The 21,153-nt window shown below is 52.0% G+C and overlaps 1 protein-coding gene and 1 pseudogene across 2 annotated transcripts in view; one reads left to right on the forward strand and one right to left on the reverse strand.

The window, feature by feature from the left end:
* HNF4A (hepatocyte nuclear factor 4 alpha) overlaps positions 1-21,153 on the reverse strand; it is a 61,261-nt gene that overhangs the window by 13,073 nt on the left and 27,035 nt on the right. For both annotated transcript variants that reach the window (XM_054723827.1, XM_054723826.1), the window contains exons 2-3: positions 5,776-5,950; positions 4,598-4,692 (exon numbers count right to left, since the gene is read on the reverse strand). In XM_054723827.1, coding sequence (XP_054579802.1) covers positions 4,598-4,692; positions 5,776-5,950 — 270 coding nt within the window. The remainder of the gene's footprint in view (positions 1-4,597; positions 4,693-5,775; positions 5,951-21,153) is intronic.
* On the forward strand, positions 12,517-19,708 carry LOC114226697 (60S ribosomal protein L31-like; annotated as a pseudogene).

The following is a 21,153-nucleotide window of genomic DNA, read 5'->3' on the forward strand; positions in this document are numbered from 1 at the left end:
TGAGAAGCCTTCCTGCGCAATGAGGCTTGGCTGAAGCTGGGAGGAGGGAGGACGCGGTGGGAGGAGACCAGTTCCTGTTCGGAATTGCCACTCGCTCTCCGTGTGCCAGTAGAAATCACTTCCTCTCTCTGGGCCTCAGTTGCCCCATCGATCAGCTTTGGCTTCCCAAATTGTCTCTCCCATCTCAGAAACAGGCAGTTTATTCTCCCACTTCCAGCCTGGGAGTCTTTCTCTCACATACCAGCTCTACTCATGCCCCGCATGTGTGAGTGGTCCTTACAGAACCCATCCTGGCTCCCTCGCTGCCTGGGCCCTGACTTCTCGGCCCTGGAGTAGTCTGGGACCTCCTCACTGGTCCCTTTGCTCCTAGCCTTGCCCCTGCAGCCCATGCACCTCTCAGGTCAGACCCCTCCACTGCTCATTTTGGACCAGTGCCTCCCCATCTCCCTCGGAGTGAAGGCACAACGCTTCCCTGTGGCCCTTTCTCTCTGATCCTCTTCACTTACTCTGTCCCCCAAACATGCCTCACTGCTCCTCTGACACACTCTGGCGCTGCTCTTCCCACTGCCTGCAATTCTCTGCCCTATATACGTCAAGTACACAACATTATCATTTGACATCTGTATACTCTGCAAAGTGAGCATCCTCAAAAGTCTAGTGACTATCCATCACCACACAATTCACCCTTCAGGGCTACTTTTGGGTGTAAATGACTGAATTAGCTGCATCTTCATGTCACTCCCGTCCCCGTGCAAATGTCACCTTCTCAGAGGTACCCTCTCTGACCACCTGTCTGAGTGGCATTCCCTCCTCACGCTCTGCCCTGCATCCTGCTTCCTTCTTCCTCTTGGCACTTATTGTAGAATCATGTGTTCATTTCTTTACTCTCTGTCTCTCTCTGAGAAAGGAAGCTCCAGAAAGGACTCCCTCTTGTTCACTTCTGTGGCCCCAGCGACTAGAACAGAGCCTGGCACACAGTAGGTGCTCAATCAATACTTGTCGAGTGAATGATAGAAGGCGCTGGAGGAGACAAGCTCTGTTTCTTGGGAGCACCCCAGGCCCTGTGTCTCAGCGGGACATTGACATCCCACCTATTCATTCAACTGTCTCTGGATTTCACACATTGTTGAAATCAGAGAATGAAAGTCAGACAGTCTAAACGAAGCCAGGAGTCAGGGGGATAAAATAGAAGTCCCAAGATAAGAAATCTCTCTGGAGACCCACCACCCTGCATGGGGCCAGCTCCCAGAACCGCTCCCCAGCCTTAGTCCTGCCCCACCTGCCCTGCCCACACCCTCCCACAGAGGCTGCCCGCACCCACCAGGGCGCCAGGAGGAGGCAGGCTGAATAAAAGGGCTGCTGTCAGCAGCTGCGGATTGGGCTCCTCAAGGTTAGGCCGGCCTTATCAGTGCCCGCGAGATCAGTCACGGAATGATGTTTTCCAAATGTTTGCTCAGTATTAGCAGGGTCGGGGACCTAATGTAACTTCTATTGAATATTAACCAACCTGGGCAGAGGCGGAGAGGAGGATGAGCTTGTCTTCTCAGAGAACCCCTGGATGGGGGCCGACTAAGGGCTGAGCTGAGGTTCCAAGAAAGGGCCCACCACCAACCCACACCTCCTGCACCCCTGGCCCCGCTTCCTGGTTCTAGGTGTCCAATTCCAGGAGTCTGCATTTGTCCTAGGACCACCAAGTAAGTGTCGGGGTATAGGGAAGAATTCTCGACCTACTGTTAGGCCCACTGGTCCCCAGAAAAACTTGTCACTTCAGGGAACTCACTTCTGGCCACGATGGAATAACCTCTGGCCAAGACTTACGGGTCTATGAGATTTAGAGCCCTTCCCTGCGGTCAAGAGGAACTTTCAGGAATCTAGACCCAAGATGATTCCCACGCTGGTCCCTCCCAGTTTCAATCCTGGGAGCTTGGTACCTGCCCAGCTCTGGGAGCCTGAGTTCTATCCTGACTCCACCCTTGAGTCAATCATGTCACTTCTCTTGCTTCAATTTACCCATCTGTAAAGTGTATGAAGAAGTAGATTTAATAGCCTCAAATACACCTGTCTTGTCTATAAATTTTGTTTGCAGCCCATTTTTAAAAATATATGTCAAGTACATAACATTATAATTTGACATCTGTATACTCTGCAAAAGTCTACTGACTATCCATCACCATACAATTCACCCTTCAGGGCTACTTTTGGGTGTAAATGACTGAATTCTGCTAAGACCATCAAGATAGAAAAATGAAAACTTGTCCCAGCTCTTCTGATCCCTGTGGCTTCCAAGAATTTCTCTTGGCTTTTGGAAGTTCTTACCAGACTAGAAAACTTAGATAGAACTAGTAATATCCTTACTTCCCAGAGCTTGACCACAGTGGTGACTGCACACTTTGCTGCCCTGGCTTATTCTCAAAGCAACCAAGGGACACCAGCACATGTCACAATCTTAACCAGGTGTGTAAACAAGCACCAACATTTACTCACCTACACTGACTTGCCATCAGCCAATTCTCCTACCCTCCTGACATGATGCCACCTTCCCCGAGCCAAGAAGCGATTTTCAAGGCTAAGCGAGGGCAGAATTGCCTGGTGCTCCCTCTCCCCTTCTAGGAGCCAGGATGTGGGCCTGTGCCTCCTTGGCAGCTTGGGGGGAAGACCAGGAGACAAACGCACAAGTCCCAGTGTCTGTGGTGAGGCTCACAAAGCTGGGAGGGACCACTACCAACCCCCTCATTTTATAGAGTCCAGAAGGGGCAGAAACTTCCCAGAAGTGACACATGGGAAAATGACTCTGAATGCTTTACAAGGGACACATATAATGGCAGATCAAAGCGGGACCAGGCCACATACAGCCCAGGAAGGCTTCTAACCCTTCTCCCACCTGCCTGTCACAAGGCATGCGATTTTAACACGAGAGATTCATTCTCTTGAACCTAAAATCGTGACTGTGGGGTAATAGAATCACTGACTATTAGAACCATAGACTCTTAGACTATGGTTCTCAATCTTCCTCTTGTCACCAGCTGGTCATACATACAGGGGTGGGCAAAAGTAGGTTTACAGTTGTAAGTACGCAAAACAGTTTATTCATGTATTGTTATCTATTATTGTATTATTACTATTATTACTATTAACCTACGTTTGCCCGCCTCTGTATATCACATCCCCATCTTCAGCATTTCTCATCCCACAGAGTGGTTCCCAACTTGGAGGTGAGAGTGGGTGAGAGAGGCTCCGCACCACTGAACACCAGGCAGGGAGAGGTGGGGGGCATTTGCCCTCTGCAAAAGCCCCTTCCCCACTCTGAGAACCACTGAGGTCTGGATGCTAGAATTATGTTGAGAGCAGGAGGGGGCTACTCCTTCATCAGGGTGAGCAGGCCCAGGTTTGCCCCGGACTCATGAGCTCACGCCAAGGCCCTATTAGGATGAGGCACAGAAATAATTCCTAGGCCTGGAGCAGAGAAAACAGGGTCTCAGAGGCAAAGACGGGGAGGGAAGGTGACCACAGCTGAGCTCCTCTCCTCATTAGGCTCAGCAGGCTGGGTCCCAGGTTCCCACTGTGGGGTGGGATGGGGGTAGGGGGCATGCAGGACAAGACCAGAGGTTTGGCTTGGGTACCACTGCTGTGGGCTAGAAGTGAAGGCCTGGGGGCTGGTCCTAGAGCTGGGAAGTGTGAGTTGAGAGGAGAAAAAGGTGAAGAGATTTGATAATGGAAAGTTATTTTTAGAAGCAGTTAAAAGATTTTTGCTTCCTGAGCTTGGGCTGAATGTTCCTGAGGCATGGAGGGCATAAAGCAAGCAACATGGAGGTGTCGTCCAAACAGCACTGGACTTGAGTTCAAAGCTCTGGATTCAAACCCCAGATTCTGCATTGACCAGCTGTGGGGCCTTCGGCAAGTTGCTGAGCCATTCTGGCCTCCGTTCCCTCATCCATAATAATAGTGCCACCACACACAGTTGTCATAAGAACAAAAGGAACTATCCATCATGGAAAAGCCCAGCCCAATGACTGGTGTCTGCTGGTATCAGGAGGCCTGGAGAGACCTTAATCAATGCACTGCGTCTTCCCCTTCTCCACTCCCCAGGACAAGTCCAGTGTCCTGTTCCCATTCCCTAGAATGGGAACACTTTGACTCACCTGATACTCAAGCATGACGACTAAGGAACTGGGGCACTTGTCCCTGGGACAGGAAGCTCAGGAACAGAGCACCCCCGCCCCCCCCCCCTCATATTTGCTGAGTCTGGGTAGTACATAGACATTTGTAATATCATTCTCTACACCTTTCTTAATGTTTGAAATAGTACATAAAGAAAAAACACTGGACTTGGCTGCCTTGTGGTGGAGAAGGCAGGCAGGGGTGGTGATGGCTGGGAACCCGCATAGCCACAGTGGGAACTTATCTCTTTGAATCGTTCTCAAGACCAAGCCCAGCCCCTCCCTGTGGTCAGATTTCTAGGCCCTTCCTTCTCTCAGCCATTAGTCAGTCACCCTGGGGCCTGTTACTGAGTCATAAAGTTGTGTCCCCAGTTGTAAATGACTGTGGGGAGCTGTGGTGCGGGTGGGGCAGTGGTGGCAGGGGGAGGGCCGCAGCTCACCTTCCTTCTTCATGCCAGCCCGGAAGCACTTCTTGAGCCTGCAGTAGCGGCACTGGTTCCTCTTGTCTTTGTCCACCACGCACTGCCGACTAAATCTGGGGAGGGCTTTGGATGGTTGGATGGAAAAGGGACAGTCCTCCCGCCCCCAAGATTGAACTAGAACCCTGGCCATCTGGTTGATCCCCAGCCTCTTTGCTGTAACTAACCCTTCATCCCAGAAGTTCTCATGTTAACTATGAGAAAAGCTCAATGGAGTCCAAACCTGTCTTATTAAATGTAGGGAAACTGAGGCTCGGAGAGGCAACTCGTAGACCTGGATCACTCAGCCTGGGGTAGAGCCAGGTTGGGAACCCTAGCCTCTTGAGTATCAAAGCACCGCTATTTCCACCACATCCTACTAGTCCAGAGCAGGCTCCTGGTTATAGCTAACGGTCAATACGTGGTCCACATAAGCCACTCTCTGGATGGGATATAAGTAGAGGCAGTGCCCCACAGTGGCTATGGGTGGGGCCTGAGTATCAACCTGGGCTCTGCCATTGATTCGGGCTGGGTGACCTTGGACAAATTCCAAGCCCTCTCCATGCCACAGCTTCCTCCTCTATAAAATAGGAATAATAATAGTAACCACCTCAGAGGGGCGTTGACAGGGGAAAATAATACATGGATGGAGCCTGGCACAGTATCCACACATGGCAAAGGCTCCTAACCGATGGCTGTTATTTTATTATTGCTGTCACTCAGAATGGCAGATGCTTTTAAAGGAGGGCTCTCTGAGGCTTTAGGAAGCCCTTGGGGCAGGAGGAAAGGCCTGGGGCCAATCTCCTATCTGCCCTAGAAAAAGCACCAGCTTGGGGGTTGGGCCCCATCCTCAGAGGCTTGATCCTAAGCCTCATGGGTCCTTATTTGCTAAGTGGGGAAAATAACAGTGGGTGTGTGGACTTAGGATGCTGCCTGCATATAGTAAGGGCTCAATAAAGGGCAGCCAATCGCTTTCTGGTCCGTGAATGAGTTTCCTAGAATGGCTGTTCCCACCTGAAGCCACAAGGCCTAGGAAACCAGAGGAGGCTTGAAGACCTTGAAGGGCAGATGCCTCTGGGAACTAGTAGGAGATGACAGACCCTGGGGAACAGTAGCCCAAGTGTGCCTATTTCCTGAGACCCCGAGCCGGGGCTCCGCACCTGCAGGAGTACATGTGGTTCTTTCTCACGCTCCTCCGAAAGAAGCCCTTGCAGCCATCACAGCTTGAGGCGCCGTAGTGTTTGCCCGTGGCCCGGTCTCCACAGATGGCGCACAGGGCACTGACACCCAGGTTGTTGGTCGCGTTGAGGTTAGCACCTTCTGATGGGGATGTGTCTGCACGAGAAGAAAAAAGAGTGAGGACTCAGAAGGGCAGAAAGTTACCTCCCGGAGGCCCTGTTTTTCTGGGGGTTTAAATTTGCAAACCAATATGAATGTTGGGGGGATCTCCCCAGGGCTCCAGCCTCAGCCAGAATGCCATGTTGTTCCCACTCCCTCAGTGGCCTTGGGCAAGCCCCCTTGGCCTTTTGGAGCCCCTGTTTGGCATCTCTAACTTAGGTATCACTGTGACAGTGACTTCACAGAGTTGTTTGTGAGAGTCTGTTCCTCTGCGATGGCGACTACTAGCCCAGCTTTCTCTGGGAAGGAATGAAGACTTGGCCACACCCTAGGATGCTTCCAACCTTATAGACCCTGATTGACTGGGCATAGAGGGCTGTGGAAGGGACAAATACTGCAGCATCTGCCCAGAACCAGGCCTTGCCATTTATTTCTTATTGAGTGGCCCTGGGTGGGTGGGTCTCAGCGTAGTGCCCAGGGGCCCTGACTACTCTCCTGGGAAATGAGAAGACATGCACCAAGGACTGTGGCTCATTTGCCCTCCTGGGAGGGTCATGACAAGAAAATGTGCACTCCTCAAATACCTCTTTTCCCAGAGGCAAAAGCTACTGCATCTGCATAGATGTGAGGAGGGGTAAAGAGGCAGGTGACAAAGATCTTGGGTTGGATGCTGGGGGTTTCGGGTGCTAGTACTGATGCTGCCACTAATTTGCCTGTGACTTTGGGCAAGTTTGTTTCATTGCTTCAATTTCCCCTGGGCCTCAGTTTCCCTAAATATAAACAGGGCAGTTCTACTGTTCTAGTGGTTTTCAATTTTTTTTTTTTAAATTCAGTAGCCGACCCCTCTTTTTATAAGCAAATCTCCCACCAAGGATAGACCTCTTGGAGAAGATAAACACTAGGTCCCATCTCCCCTGAAGAATGCATGCATGTGCACAGCACACAAAGTCATAACACACTGTTCTCATAGAACCCTGAGGCCGACCTTGAATTCCTAGGGAACAACCAGTTAAGCACTGGAGAGGGGCATGGCGCTGTATTAAGACCACAAAGTCTGGAGCCCTTTTGCCCAGTTAGAATCCCAGTTGCCCACCTTTTAGCCCTGTGACCTTGGCTGAATTAATTAACTTCTCGCCTTCCTTTCCTCACTTTTAAAATAGGAGGAAAATGCCCTAGGATGTTGTGGTGATTCAGTCAAGTGCTTGTCACAGAATAAGCATTATATTGGCATTTGTGAAATAACTTTTCTGCAGAAGAAAACTCTCAGAACACAAGACTTCCAGCCTCCGTGTGCAAGCAGACTCTGCTGCATTCATCCTGCCGTCACCTGGCTGAACATCTCCTAGTCTCCCCAGGGTGCCCAAGAGTGCGGCCCCCTCCACTTGGTGAATTATTCCTGGAGATGGGGATAATTGTTAAGCCGTGCTGGTGCCCTTTCTCCCTCAGCCTCGCCTCCCCAGACCCCTGGGAAGAGCTGACCCCACAATTCCTGGCCATTCAGGATGAGGCTGGGGGAAGGGGTGCCCACATTCAGGGTGGGCTGGGTGCTGCCAAGTATATAATCTCATCCCTGGGGTCAGCTGATCAGCCCCATTCTCCAGGTGAGAACACCAAGGCCCAGAGAGAACAAGTGGCTTGCCCAGGGTCATCACACTGCTGGGAAGTAGAGGAGCCAGATAATGGCTCAGGGGTGATTCTGGCCATTGTTGCCCCTGTTGGGGTCTCTGAAGCAAGGAACCCCTGTAACTTTTGGTTCTGAGTCCGAGATGGGGACAGATGGGGAGCTATCCTTGGAGCCTTTGAGCTACCAGCCTAGGATGCATGCCAAACATAACCCCAACTCTCAGACCACTTCAAACTCCAGTAAAGAACGTAAACCCTTCTTACAGGCGTTCGGAGTTCCTGAGATGACTCAGGTGGGGCCAGGACCAGTTACCAGTGCTAAGATATTAAGCACCTTATCTTATTTCATTCTCTGGTAAGCCCTGGGGTGGGCGCTATTATTTATTCCCATTTTACAGATGAAGAAACTGAGGTTGCAACAGGAAAGAATCTATGCCAGAATTTGAGCCCTAATTTTTCTGGCTCCAGGGCAGGAGGCTGTGCTGTCTTCAGGTCACCCAATCAAGGGGCTTGGCTCTGCCTCAGGAGCACGGGATTCCTGGGAGCTGGAGGCATGCGCTCTGCAGGGTAGATGGCACCAGCCCCAGGGAGCAGCCTGGGACTGGGTGGTGGCCAGGAGTGTGACAGCACACATTGTCCTTGTGGGGTCACATGGCACCCCACCTAGGGCAGCAGCTCCTTGTTTACCACTTCCTGCATGTCTGCCCCTCAGTTCCTCACGGGACCCTTGGATACTCCTAAAAGCTGGCCAGCAAGCAGACTTGGGGTGATTAAGCCCATTTTGTGGAAGAGACCAGGAGAGGAGAGGTGACATGCAGGCCACACAGTGAGTGGATGGCAGAGATAGGCGAGCAGTTGGTGAGACTGACTATGGACAGTGCCCACTGACCACAGGCAGGGAGTCACCTTTTTCCAGCTGAGCCAAACTGACCACAGGCCCTAAAGGCCTGGGCTGAAGCCACAGAGCCCGGGCAGGAAGGCAGGTGGCAGGCTGGCCTCGGCTGGCGGCCACCCACTTCTCCACTGAGGCTGACTGGCCACCAGTTAGGGACCTTTCTCTCCAGAAACTTCCTGGCTTTCAAGTCCCTTTCCTCCGCCCCCCCAACAACCTCCTTGTGAAGGAGAACCCTCCACCAACCCCCCCCGCAAGATGGGCTCCCGGTGATTATAAACCTGGAGAGACACATACAAGCAACAAAATCTGCTCAAAGACAAATGGACATGTTGCTGATGAGAATCTCATTTGGTGAATAGCAACGTCAAAATCCTGCACATCATGTCTGCATAATCGTGGCCCCCAAACAGCACCGGCCCCCAGTGCAAGGATGTGCACATATACACAAGCAGGTACATACAGGGCACGAGTCAGAATGCCCATGCAGGAAACACAGGGCACACAAACAAATCCACATCCATGGTACATGTGTGCAAACATCCACAGACACATGTACACACTCACCGCCACTTATGTACATAAGACAAACACAGGCACCTCTAGAAACACCAACCAACACAAACCCACTCAATGAACAAACACAAATGAAAATGGGCACAGGACAAGTGAACACAGACAAATGTGCACAAAGATGCAAATAGTTTCTGTGGGCACACAGTTGCCAACCCAGTGTATCACCACCCACCCACTTACAGGGGAACTCATGCGTGCACACCACACCAAGAAGAGGCCATGATCACACACCACACACACACACACACACACACACACACACACTACTGACTGGTGTCTCATTTAGCAAAACTTCCCTGAGAACTCTATTTTCTCTAAGTGGGGCATTCACCCCAGGAAATTCTCAAAGACACCCTGAAACACAGGGTGCCTCCATCTACCATCTCCAGGGACCGGACGTGCCTTCCCAACTCCCTGGACCTAGGCCCAAGGGATTCAGGAAGGGGCCATGTTGGTCACAATGACTGGAGCTGGATGGGAAGGAGCTCACCGGCACGTCCCCGCTCCCAGTGACGCGCTGAGCAGGATGGCTTTGAGGAACGAGGGACTGCAAGGGCCTGACGGGAATCCCTGGGCCTACTTTTGCTGGAGATGTGCTCTTGCAGGCCTCCCCTGACCCAGAATGCCTCTGGTCACTGTACCTGGGCACATTTCCCTTACCTGGCAACACCTGCACTGGCCTATCAGACCAACCCGGCCATCATCTATCATTCTCCTCCCAGCCCCAAACTGAACGCCGGAGACCTGCTCCCACACCTGGGCATACCCACCCTCCTGGCATTCCTAGGCACACGTGCCTCCACCTACCATTGCCCATCGTCAACACCTGCACATTCTCAAATTCCAGGGTGGTGTAGGCTGGGTCCAGCGCAGCACTGTAGTCGGCCATGTCCATGTCGACCAGGGTTTTGGAGAGGCGCATCCTCCCCCTCCACTCCTCAGTCACTTGCCCTGCCCAGGATGCCCACCCGGAAGGCTCCAGGCCGAGCCGGCCCCCGCCCTTCACCCTCCCCCTGCCTCCTCCCAGGTGCACTCTCTGCCTTCCTGCCTTTCAAACTGTCCTCTGGGAGGATCTCCCGGAGTCTGGGCCTAGCCTCCGAGAAGGGGTGGAGGTTCTGCCAGGGAGGGGTGGGGGTTAATGGTTAATCGGCTCCCCCACTGGTGGATAGTCTGGGCGGGGCCGCAGGGATTTGGCTGTTTGTTGGTTTCTGGCTGACACCAGGGGTGCTATTACAACTGGTGGGGCCTTACCAATATTCAGTTATTGATTCTGCAAGATGGAGAGGCTAGCTCATCAGCACTCATTTGACCCCCTGACTCAGCCACCCTCCAAGCCATTGTCACTCAAAGTCAGGCATTCTAGTTGATATGCTGGGACGCTGAGAGCCCACCACCAACGTGCCTAATTCAATGACTTCCCAAATCATTGACTTTTACCCTTAATGCTCTTACAGATAAAGCTGCCTCATGGCTCATGAATTAAAAACCCAAATCCCAGGCCCGTCACCAATCTTCTGGATCCTCATCCTGGGAGCTCCCTTCCAATTTCCTACTTCCTTTAGGGGCAGAATAAATAGGCAGTTTGGTAGGGCCGGACTCACCGCTGGTTCCACTCCCCTGCTCCCCATGACCCCACTCTGGCCACCATAGCCCCACAGCGCCCAGCTGCTCAGGCCCAGACCCACTCCATCTCCCATTTCCCTGTCACATCCTCCTGGTTCCCTCCCTCCCCCCAGAACAGGCGGAGACAAGGCTTGCAGCCCACAGACCTGGATTTACAGTCAAACACCTACCACCTACTAATCGTGACCTTGGGTGAATGATTTTGGGTAAAATGCATTTTATAGAGGAGGAAACTGAGGCTCAATCAGCCACAAGCGTGGTCTGAGTGTTAAGTGAGATGGCATTAATAAAGCACCAAACAGGTGCCTAGCAAGTGTCCTTGCCTTCTGCTCCCTGACCCCACTTCTTGTCTCCCTCGTCCCTCTCTACCCATCTCCTGCCTTTGGAGTGGGCATTGTGGGAATGCCACCTGAGCAGCTGCACACTTGGGTCTTGGGCTTGGTTTAATGCTCTGCTGTTGCTGAAATTCTTAATAATTTCTGAACACAGGGCCCTGCCTTTTCATTTTGGACTGGGCCCTGAACATGGTGCAGCTGGTCCTGCCGCCTTCAGCTCATGGCTCATCCATTTCTCCTCATACCTCCAGGCCTCATTGCCCTCTCCACAGACACTTCCATGAGCTCCCAATCTAGCTGGGGAGGTAAGGTTGCAAAGTGGAAGGTAGAAGTCACTGGGCAGAGGTAGAAGGACTGAGGCCTGGGAGCTGAAAGGACTAAGGTGGCAGGATTTGTTAAAACTGTAAGCAAGAGTGGGTGAATTAGTGAGAGAGCCAATTAGTGAGAGTGGGTGAATTGGTGAGTGACTAATGAGTGGGTGGGTGAACGAATGATTGAATTTGCCCAGCCGGTGTGGCTCAGTGGTTGAGCATCTTCCCATGAACCAGGAGGTCAGGGTTCAATTCCAAGTCAGGACAGGTGCCTGGTTTCAGGCTTACTCCCCAGTAGGGGGCATGCAGGAGGCAGCTATCAATGATTCTCTCTCATCATTGATATTTCTATCTCTCTCTCCTTTCCTCTCTCTGAAATCAATAAAAAGAAAAAAAAAAGAGTGAGTGAATTAGAGACAGGGTGAATTCATGTGTGAATGAGTGAATTAATGAATGGGTGAATTAGAGAAAGAGGGAACGAATGAGTAAATGAGTAAATAGATGGATGAATTAATGCGCAGGCAAATCAGTGGGAGAGGCGGTGCATGTTTGAGGGGGTGTGGAGGCACCCTCCTCATATTCTTTCAATTATTAAAAGCCTTCTCTCTGCCCTGCGTAGCTTTGTTCTCTCAGAGCGGAGATAACTGGGGTGGGAGGCGGGGAGAGCAATTGTTCAGAAGGAGAAGAGAGGCTGGATTTGTGGTCGAGAGACCTGAGTTTAGGAATTAGCTCTGTCACCATTCAGATAACTTTGTTTAAATCACATCTCTCTCAGGGTCTCAATTTCCCTAGCTGCAGAATGGGGAGCAGGTCCTGGCCCATTTGTTATATCAGGATAAGAACCCGAGGGAGGGAGAGAGAGTGCCCCCGCCACATCCCACACTCTGAGATTCCATAAGGGCCTGAAGAAAATTTCAACTCCTGGTGGGTCCCTCCCATGTCCCACCCGGGGACATCTGATCCTGACTCCAGTGGCCTTGGGGGCGGTGCTGAGCTGGGCTGGAGACCTGACTAAGGGATAAGCACAAAGGGGAAGGAGGGGCAGCTCTGGGGGGTGGGGATGGGTGCCTCCAAGGGCTGACTCCAGGTCCTGCCACCTGTCTGGCACCTGTGACAAGCCACACACAGCTGCTCCCCTCATAACCTAGCAATACCTGCTACACATACGAGGCACATTCCAGTCTTTCCAACTTGCCGGGCACGATGGCTCCCGCAAAGAAGGGTGGCGAGAAGAAGGGCCGCTCCGCCATCAGCGCGGTGGTGACCAGGGAGCACACCATCAACATCCACAAGCGCATCCACGGCGTGGGTTTCAAGAGGCCTGCCCCTCGGGAGGCCCGGAAATTTGCCGTGAAGGGGATGGGGACTACAGATGTGTGCATTGACGCCAGGCTGAACAAAGCTGTCTGGGCCAAGGAATAAGGAATGCCCCATATCGTATCCGGGTACGTTTGTCCAGAAAACGTAATGAGGATGAAGATTCACCAAACTAGCTGCATACCTTGGTCGCCTATGTACCTGTCACCACTTTCAAAAATCTACAGTTAATGTGGATGAGAACTAACTGCGGTTTGTTGAATAAAGTTATGAAACTGTCACCAAAAAAAAAAAAAAAAAAAGAGGCACATTCCACATTTCCAAAAGTGGACTGTGATCGTTGGCATGTCAGAGTTTAATTGGTAACAAATATAACAATCTTTCACTCTCTATACTTGACATCTTAGATCGAATTCAATAAGGTCTATGATCAACTAGGGTGAGCCATGTCATGCCTCTTACATGACCAGTTTCATACAACCACCACCAGGTAGACAGCCTGCACATGACAAGCAGCTAAGTATACAAACCATGACATACACACTCTACCAAATGTACAACATATGACCTACTGTCTATGAGGTACATTCCTGAAACCTATTTCATGCCCCAGACATATCCTACCCATCACAACATACCCAAAAAGTAAATCTACCCACTCCTGAACTATATAACTTACATAATCTATTACATACATGATTTACCCCAGCCTTAGCTGATGCCAAACAATGTATTCTACATACATGTTCCTCATATAAACAACCCACCACCTATAAGATCTACTGACTCTGTGGTCTCAGGCAAGTTACTATTTTGAAGCCTTCGTTTCTCCTTCTGTAAAATGGGCCTAACTTGTAGTTTGCTGTAACAATTAAATGAGATACTACTATAAGGTTGTTAGTCCCACCTCCAGGCCCCACCCAAACCCCAACCCGTAGGATCAACCACAGATCCTGAAATCAGAAAGACCTGGGTCAAAATCCAGGCACTGCCAGCTTCCCAAACTTTGTGACCTCAGGTTCCACCTCACTCAGCCTTAGTTTTGGCATTAGATAAGTAGGTTGATACATTCTTCACAGTGACAGTTGGGCTATAATGGCCAAGTGTAGGCATATAGTGCAACAGTAGCAATTGCTGTCATTGGTGGTTGACCCTTGACCCACTGGTCACATAATCAGGGCCCCTGCACAGAAGAGCTCCTAGCGATGGCATGCCCAGCCCTAAACAAACCCTGGCCTCCACACCATCAACTCAGCAGCCCTTCTTTTATTAAAATTTTTATAAGAGTTTATTTGAGCCAAACTACTGACATATGCCAGGGATCAAGATCTCAAATGCTCCTCAGCAGCCCTCTTTACCTCTGCCCCGCCCCCTCGGGCCATCAGACCCCAGCTCAACATGCAACAGCTCCCAGGGAATAGCAGAGGATCTCCGAGCTCGCCCAGAGCTCCAACTCCATGTTGCAGATGGAGAAACTAAGGCCTCGGGAAGGAAAGGAGGGGTGGCTTTTCGTGTTGCCCTGGGTGGCCGGGTGTTGGGGAAGGACTGCTGAGACCCAGCTGTGGGCAGGGTGCTCAGGCATCTGGTGTGGACAGTGGCTAAGGAGGCTGCCACTGAGAGCCACGTATTTTTCTTTTAAATTATAATAATGGCTAATGTTTCTGGAGAGTCTGTGCTAGGCTCAGAGCTGAGAACTTTGCACTGTTCTCCACTTACAGATGACAAAACGGAGACTCTGAGAGGCGATGTGACTTGCCTAAGGCCATACAGGTCATGACAAGAGGGGCCGTGATTTGAGCTCTAGCATGACTCCGGAGCTGAGGGCTTCAACTCCTACCTGCTGCCTCTGTCCTGGGGCCCCACAAAATAACCTCAGAATTCTGGAGCACTGGGCTGGCGGGTCCACTGTCCGGTCCCTGCCAGGAGCCCGGAGACCTGAGGAGCGAAGGAGCCTGTCCCCGGCACGTGCACGTTCAGGGGCATCCTCCAGACCCCGGCTCCCCGGGCCGCCGGGCACCTTTGGTCCTCTGGGTGCTCCCCACCTGCTATCTCCTGTTTCTTCTCCCCACCCACCGCTTGTGGTTCGGGAACCAGGGACTTATCAAGACAAAGAACAAAAGTCGTGGGGGAAAGAAGCCAAGAGCCATCTCCACTCTGGGGTAGGGCCCTTCAGTTTCGCCCCTTTGAAATTTCAAATTCCAGTTTGTGGACAAAGTCCTAAGTTTCTCACAATATAGGTCCCCAACCACTGACCAAACTCCAGTCCAGGCAGCCAGCAGGCCCAGGGCTGCTTCCTTTGGCAGCTCCCAGGGTCTGGGGGGAAGAGGCTCTGCCCCAGGGGGCCTCTCAGGCCATTCCTGCAGCTCCATCCCACCCCACGGGGACCCCTGCCTCGCACCTGAGAGGAGCCCTCTGCCTGGAGCTGGGATCTGATGCTTGTTGGCACCGACAGCAGATACCAGGTAGGCACCTTCCCTCTTCTGGGCATCTTTTCTGTCCCCTAGACTCCTAAAACACTGCTCGTACCACCCTCCTCACCCCAGGGTACAGGCCACATGGACTTGAGAACTTAGAGACTTTTGGTGGATGGGGACACTGAGCCCCAGGGGAGTGGCTGCAGGTTGAGCCACAGACCCAGCCCCTCGCTAAGCCCCACAGGGTGGAAGAAACATACTCAAGGCCACGCAGCGGTAGTGGGGGAGCTTTGCCTTAACAAGAATCCACAAGCTCTGGGAGGACCCCTTTTATCCATCACAGCCCTTGAGGGTCTACCTCTTGCAGACCCGGAATGGCGGTGTGTGTTCACTCAGTGACTGGTGGCCACTGGGTTGCCATGAGAGGAAGATGAGGGAGCTTGGGGCTGAAGGCCAGTGGGTTTGGAAGGAAACAACATTCATGTGGTTAACTGATAACTGAGCCCCATCCTTGGGCCTCCAGGAGCCTCCTTCCTCCCTGTCCTCAGCACAATTAAGACGAACTTACCTGCCTGCTAATCATTGCTGGGCCTGTTGATTTTGCCTTAAAAAATTAACTGGGCATGAGTTTGCGGTTTGCTTCACCCCTAACCCTGAAAAGATCGGGGTGGGCAGGAGGCCGCCCAGGTTATGCAAGAGGCCGCTGGCCTCCCCACGCACATCCTCTGCCTGCCCTCCAAAGGGGAGGTTTTGCTTAAGAGTCAACAGTTTGCTTGTTCCCCTGTTCTGGGTCCTGAGCAAATTTGCTCTGTTACCAAAGAGAGATAAAGGCAGCTGGGGGGCAGCTTTCCATGCGAAGCGGCAGCTTTTGAGCTTGGGATTCGAGAATCCTGCAGTGTCAGAGCCAGGAGAGCCTGTAGGAGGAGGTGGCCTGGGCCTTTCAACGTGGGTTCTGGGGTCCTCAGGAGCCAAGGGAGCGTGTGCACAGGCCCTGCTTCACCCGGTGCCCGCCTCTCGGGTGTGCTGGGCCTCAATAATTCATCTGAAAGGTTGAGCCAGCTACGGGGAATGAGAACTGGAAGACTGCTGGTCCACACTCATCCCCTCAGTCATTGTACAGATGGGGAGCTGGAGGCCAGAGGGGGGAAGCGACGCGTGCAAGGACAGAAGGTCACCCCAGGAATCCTGGGTCTCCAGCTAGGATAGGGAAGACAGGGGCTATCTCTGGGACGCAGTGATGTAGTCTGGATATTAGTGAACAAATGGTACTTAAACGCCCTCCTCCACCATTCACCCTCCCTCCCAGGGCTGGCTGGGGTCAGAGTGGTGCCTGAGAGCAACCAGAAGGCCTAAGTCAGGGGAACTCACCTGGATTTGTGTCCTGTGGGTCCTCAAGGAGCAGCCATGAGCTGAAACTCATTTAGCCATGTCCTCTCTCTGCAGGCATCAGGCCATAGAGAGAGATCCAGAGCCCCCACCCTCTGTGCCTCAGTTTCCTCACCTGTAAGTTGGGAATAACAATCCCTAACTCCTTGAGTTGTTGTGAGGATAAAATGGACTGAGACGTAGGCAATGATAATCATGCCGATGTTCATAAAGCCTTTTTTTTGGGGGGGGGTGGGGGGCTTTCCATGTGTTAACTCATTAATCTTCACAGCCACTCTGTGAGGTAGGTAATGTTTTTATCACCCAGACCTGAGGCACAGAAAGGTTGAGTCATATGCCAAGCTCACACTGCTTATGAGAAACAAGAGCTGGAGTTCCAACCTGAACAGTCTGGCTACAGAGTCTGTGTTCCTAGCTCCAAGGCCACTCTATCCTTCCAGGGCTGGTACACAGTAAGTGCTCAATGACAAGTGTCCAGTGTGAGGATAAGATAAGCTCCATCCCAAGACACATGTGGGCTTTATGAATGGGCTCTGAGGGCTGGAAGGCGGGAGGAGAAAGACAAATCTCTGTGCTGGAGTGGTTGGGGATGGATTCCTGGAGAAGGCGGCATCCTGGGCAGAGAAAATGTCTAGAAGTGGAGAACACAGTGGGTGATGGTGGGAGGGCATGGAGGCTGCTGTGGCCGGAGAGCAGGGCATCGTGGGAGACACAGGGTAGAGAATGTGGTCTGGAAAATGATCAGGAAGGAAGCCAGGAGGACTTGGATCTGTGTGGGCGGGGCCTCCCCACAGGCTGTCTCCTGCCAGGTGGCTTGTGACTTCTGAGCTGAGGCTGTTGCTATCCTGTTTATGTTTCTCTCTCCTGGTTATGATCCTGACTTTATCTGCAGAAGTGACCTTGGGAGTTAGATGGGGCCTGCTCAGCCTCTGTGGGGCCTAACGGATGATGGGGAGCCCCAGCCTGGCTCAGGCCCTGCTCTTGGGGTGAGGGATGAACCCACATCCCAGAAACCACTGTTGGTCTCCCTGCACCCTTATGCTGAAGGGCTCCAGGAGGTGGCTGGAGTGAAGTGTTTGGGAATCCTGAGACTCAGAGCAGGGCCACTGCATACAGGGTACAGGTTGCTCACTGCACAAAGGTTCTTTGGCTAAGGCGGCAAATGGAGGGGGAAATCCAGCCCTTGTGCCACTTACCAAGACGAGTGCCCCTGGGGATTTGCCTGCCCGGGGGGTGGGGGGGGAGCCTTTTATTATTTTCACAAAGGCTCCATGTCAGCCCTGCCCCGGCTCTGCTTCAAGTCACTATGTGACCTTGGGCAAGGTTATTTCCCTCCCTGGTCTTGGTTTCCCATTTGAAGAGTTGTCTAGCATAAAGCGGAGATTCAACCCTATAGTGAATTAGCATTGCCTGGGGCCTTTAAAAAATACTGAGGTCCAAGCTCCATCACAGACCAATGATCAAATCTTAGGGTAGGGGTGGGTGGGTTCGAGGTATCAGTATTTTTTTAAGCTTTCAGGTGATTCTGATGTGCAGCCAAGATTGAGACCCACTGTAAGAGGGCTTGAAATTTGGAGCAGAAAAGGCCTCGTTGTGCATTCAAGTTCGTCAACTTACTAGTTGCAACTTCAGTGAGTCTCAGTTTGCCCATCTGCAAAACGGGAATGACAACAGCTTCCTCATAGAGTCAGAATGCCAATTCAGTGAGAGGATATTCAGACGGTGCCTGGCACTGTGGCCAGCAAGTAGGAAGCTCCTGGTCCACAGTATCCATGACCATTATTTTGCTACTGGCAACATGAGACTGACTGAAAATTAAGGGCACAAGAATTCAGAGACTTGGAGTTAGGCTTTCTCTGTTCCTTTCATCAACTCCTAGTGTATGGGTCTCCATCTTGGCCGCACACCTGTCATCTTAATGAGGTACGTGTGATGATGGTGATTTGATAGTTTACCTAATTTGTTAACATTTTAAAATTTATTTTTTAATCGTACTACCTTCAGATAGTTCAAAAATCAAAACAATATCAAAGATGCACTTCGCAAAGTCTTGCTTCCTCCCCTGTGTCCTGTCCACCAGTCCTCTCCCCTCTTCACAGAGGTAACCACTTCTCTTACTTTCCTGTGATCCTCCAAGTTTTCTTGAGGCAGCATATAAGGTCATCTATCATCACCCACGCCCCTTACCCTGTTCTGTACCTTTCTTGCTCATTTAACAGGAGAGCTTGCAGATTTTTCCAAAGCATTTGTGAGCAAGCTTTGAGGAAGGGTTCTTGCCCCCATCCCAGGTGAGGAAACTGAGGCTCAGACTGCTGAGTCAGTGGTGTCTGAGCTCTCTCTCCCCGGCTCCAGGGACGGTGTTTGTCCCCCTGCCCCACTGTGGCCTTCCAGGGAGCCTGACAGCGAGCTTTGGAGCCCACATTTCTCCAGGGCAGGCCTGGCAGGAGGTGGGTGGGGGTGGACTGTCAGGGCCTCCACTGTGTCTGGGCACCAAACTTACAGAGGGGCTAAAGCAGGAGAGCGAAATGTTTATAAAGTCATCCAGGTGGTAACCCAGTGAGGGGATGTCCCCTGGATGGGACCATTCGGGCCTGGTGGCCGTGGCCTCCAGCAGAGTGGAGCCTCCCAGGGACTCTGCCAGCCTCAGGCTGTGCTGGTGGCAGGGGTGGGCAGCAGGGGGAGGCAGGGAGGGAAGGGAAGCATGGCTGACGGGACAGGCCCAGGGCAAAGAAGACTGAGGGGACCCTATTCCTACAAGTCAAGGAGGAGGATTTGGAATTCAAGGCAGAGGGGACATTTTGAGCAAATGTTTTCTGCTCAGGCTACCTCAGGGCTCCCTCGGGATTCCTGAACGGCTTCGGTTTGCTGACTCACTGACCCTGGACAAGTCACTTTCTCGCTCTGTGCCTCAATTTCCCCAAAGCAAAAATGAAGAAGATTGGGTAGCTGGTCTTTAGTTTTGGAGCACTCTTAAAAGACTGTGAGGTTCTCCCTACCTTATTGAGGAAATCAGAATCCTGCCTTGATTAGAATGGGGTGAGCCCATCTGGGCCCTGGGCCTTCCTGGGGTGGGGGCTAGGGGTACAAGGTCTCTACCCTGCTCCAAATCTAGACTCCTCCCCTTGGTCCTGTCTCTCTCCCATCCTCATCCTCCTCTCCAGGTAGATGTGGAGTTGGGACCATACCTGGTGGGTCCCGGGGGAAGCCCTGGCCCCAGCCTGACATCGTCCTCCTGGTGCTATGGGGTCCCGCACAGTGGGCAACCGCTTCATCCTTGAGGGAGCTCCCACTGCCACGCTGGCACCCAAGACCCTGTAAGGGCTGCTGGTCAGAGTTAATCTCTTAATACTGGTCACAATGGGATTTCAGGGACGGTGGGAGGCGGTCCCATGGAAACTGCAGACCCGCCCAGGCCCATGCAAGGAATTAGCCACAGGGCTGAGCAAGGGGGTTCTAGAGGCCCAACCCAAACAGGGATGGGAGACAGTGGCCTGGACTCCTGGGTCCTGCCCCAGCCCTCCCATTGTCTCTCTGGAGAGTGTGTGAGATAAACCACACCTCTCACACTGCCTCCGTGATCTCCTGTTAAACCGGACGGAGCCATATTCACAGGGAGGACCCTGTCACCTTTCTGGGCCTTGGTTTCCTCACTCTCCGACTGGGGTGATAATGCTGAACCCATAGGCTGTTGTAGAAGAGTGCAGGCTTCAGAGTCTGCCAGGCCTGAGTTTGAAGCTAAGCTTTTTCCACGCAGACTGCAGCCCTAGGCCAGACACTGCACTTCTCTGAGCTTCGATTTCCTCATCCACACAATGTGCACAATCACGATTGTGCCTGACTGGTGAGTACTGATGCTCAGTGAGTGTGTCTCCTCTCCTCTTCCTGAGCCCCATCTACACTGCACAGCTGCCCCCATCCCAGCCACTTGCAGTTTTCAGAATCCCACAGCCCTGTCTCTGGCCTTTGCACATGACAGGCCTTCTGCCCAGAGCAGCTGTCACACCTCTTTCTTCAAATTCTCATCCTCTAAGTCCCATCTTAGCCATCTTCCTCTGGGCAGTCCTGCTGGCTTGGGCAGGGTCCCGGCTCCTCCTCTGTGCTCCCACAGTCCCCAGTGCTTTACAACATCGAAGTGTAATCCAGTGGTGGTTACTGGTTATTTGTCTGCCTCTTCCTCTTTTACCCTTATATTCCCAGAACCTAGCTGGAACTTAATGGGTTGGATGAATAAATGAATGAAGGAAGGAATTTGTCCATCCAACCTTTCAACATTTATCCAGCCCTTCCATGTGCACTGTTGTGGATGTTTGAGCAAATAAAGATACAGGGTGCCCAATTAAATTTGAATTTCAAATAAACAATGAATAATTATTTTAGTATAAGTATGTACCAACTAACACCTGGGGCACTCTTATACTTAAAATTCTTGTTGTTTATCCTCAAGTTCAAATGTAACTGGGTGTTCTGTATTGGATCTGGCCATCCTGTTCCCTCCTCCACAGAGCTGATGTTTCAGTGGGGAGGCACAGTGGAAATGGTATGCAAGCCATTAAAAAAGAGACGAATTTCAAATGCTGGATGTTACAGCGCCTGGGGACTGCAGGGAGTATCTCTGCATAGGGTGGTCTCTGAGCTAGTGGCCTTTATCCTCATGGGACAGTTCTAAGCTCCAGTGTGGTACTACTGTGTAAAAGTCCTTTCAGAATCTTAAAGGGCGCTGTGG

Source organism: Eptesicus fuscus, chromosome 12, assembly GCF_027574615.1.
Source record: "Eptesicus fuscus isolate TK198812 chromosome 12, DD_ASM_mEF_20220401, whole genome shotgun sequence".
Taxonomy (NCBI): domain Eukaryota; kingdom Metazoa; phylum Chordata; class Mammalia; order Chiroptera; family Vespertilionidae; genus Eptesicus; species Eptesicus fuscus.